The sequence below is a fragment of the Penaeus monodon genome, chromosome 19 (assembly GCF_015228065.2).
Source record: "Penaeus monodon isolate SGIC_2016 chromosome 19, NSTDA_Pmon_1, whole genome shotgun sequence".
Taxonomy (NCBI): domain Eukaryota; kingdom Metazoa; phylum Arthropoda; class Malacostraca; order Decapoda; family Penaeidae; genus Penaeus; species Penaeus monodon.
The window spans coordinates 33,837,067-33,838,822 of NC_051404.1; the positions used below are offsets into that span (position 1 = coordinate 33,837,067).

The window sequence follows — 1,756 nt, forward strand, 5'->3', positions numbered from 1 at the left end:
TTGCAGTTTCTTTATCTGACTTGCTGTTTGGCAGGATGGAGTTTCCAAGAGTCACTAGCCACAGGTCTGTGTGTTTACAGACTATATTGGTAGCTTTGACACACTGAATGAATTTCCAGTGCTGTACTGAAAGCACTAATGTACTTGCTTCTACAGTATATGTAATTATATACATATACACACACATGCAAGCCTTGTGTATGTATATATCTTTTTCTTTTAAAATAGAGACACAATATGTACATTGTACAGATATTCAAATGGGAAAGTAAGTAGCAATATTTAAAATAGCAGGAACTAATTAATTGTTTCTTTATATTATATGTAATGATAATAAAAATGAGAAGGGGGGATGATTTTGTGTTCAGAATCATGAAAATTAGTATAACAAAATATCAATACTTGCAACGTGCATCACTGAGCAAACTGAAGGCAAAAACATTGATCACCCCAGCATTAAAAGACAAAAATTTCAAGCCAGAAGTTTTTAAGTTCAATTCTTAACATGTTAAAGGACAGCATCAGCAGCAACCAGGGGCTGACTAGGCCAAGTTGAAGGGCCAGACCAAGCCAACAGTTGAGACACTCATGGCAACCAAGGGGTCAACAAGTAGTGCTCAACTAAATATACCAGCTGATGTGGTGCTGTCGTGGAAGGTGGGCCACCCTGGCTGGCCACATCCGCCAAGAGGCGAGCAATGGCCAAGCCAGATGGGCCACACTAACTACTGGGATGGGTTGCTTCCCGGAGCATTACCTCTCTCATCCGGATAGCGAGGGTAGCCGGGCTCACGAGCCACGGACCCGGGCGGACCTATGGGGATGACACAGTTAGACAGGCAGTCATACACAATCAGCCCTACTCCATAAAGTTACTCTGCAGGCAATGGTTTAGAGAAAATAGAACTCCTACACTTTCCATTGGAAGCAAATTTGGTCATTTGGAAGATTGTAATTTGAGGACATTGTCTTTTTCTAAATTATTAGCATCAGTCTATTTTATGGGTTTGATATTTCAACGATATGTAAAATATATGACTAAATGACACAATCAAACCTAAACCCTGTACTTCAATCAAATATCCTTTATACAACAGAAAGTCTTGTAAGTACTTTTATTCAAAGCACATTCACAAAAATTATAATACCCTTTCTCAAACTTTTGCACTTTTAAAGTCAAATAGATATTCAATGTGTACACTATTCAAATATTATTGTTATTGCAGTCTAATTAACTCAAAAATTTTCAAACTATGGGCTGATATATCTGATCTTCTAAAAATTCTTAATGCTTTTATGTTGGAAATAAAGCTACCTTCTAGACAAGAAAATATATAGTTTTGGTGAGTGAACATACTACTTTTCCATAAAATTGTTATACAATTTTTTTTTTTTCTCTAACTTTTCAGATTGCATTTAGAAATGTTTCTATCTGGATACAGACTCTTACAGCGTTCATTAAATTGTTATCCAATTACTTTTATATCATCCCATCTACTTCTTCAATGGAAAATTTAGGATGTAAATATCAGACCATCACCAAGATTTTTTACAAATATTAGACAATACTAGATAATACTAACAACTTTTTTTCTAGTAGTGCAAGGAACATCACCTGCTCTGAACATTATTTGTTATTAGGAAAAGGAAAAATACCATTCATTTAGCATGATTAGAATGAAAATAGGGAACTAACCAGAACAGGAAAATATTCTTTACATACTACATAAATATCTGTTTGAGAAAGGTAAAAACA

The 1,756-nt window shown here is 35.2% G+C and overlaps 1 protein-coding gene across 12 annotated transcripts in view; it reads right to left on the minus strand.

The window, feature by feature from the left end:
• Positions 1-1,756, minus strand: part of LOC119585187 (voltage-dependent L-type calcium channel subunit beta-1-like) — a gene marked incomplete at its 5' end in the record, with an annotated part of 60,717 nt that overhangs the window by 8,676 nt on the left and 50,285 nt on the right. For 6 of the 12 annotated variants that reach the window (XR_005229880.1, XM_037933832.1, XM_037933829.1 and 3 more), the window contains 1 exon segment: positions 758-814. Coding sequence is in view for 5 of the 11 variants with exons in the window: in XM_037933832.1 (XP_037789760.1) it covers positions 758-814 (57 nt within the window). 12 annotated transcript variants of the gene reach the window in all.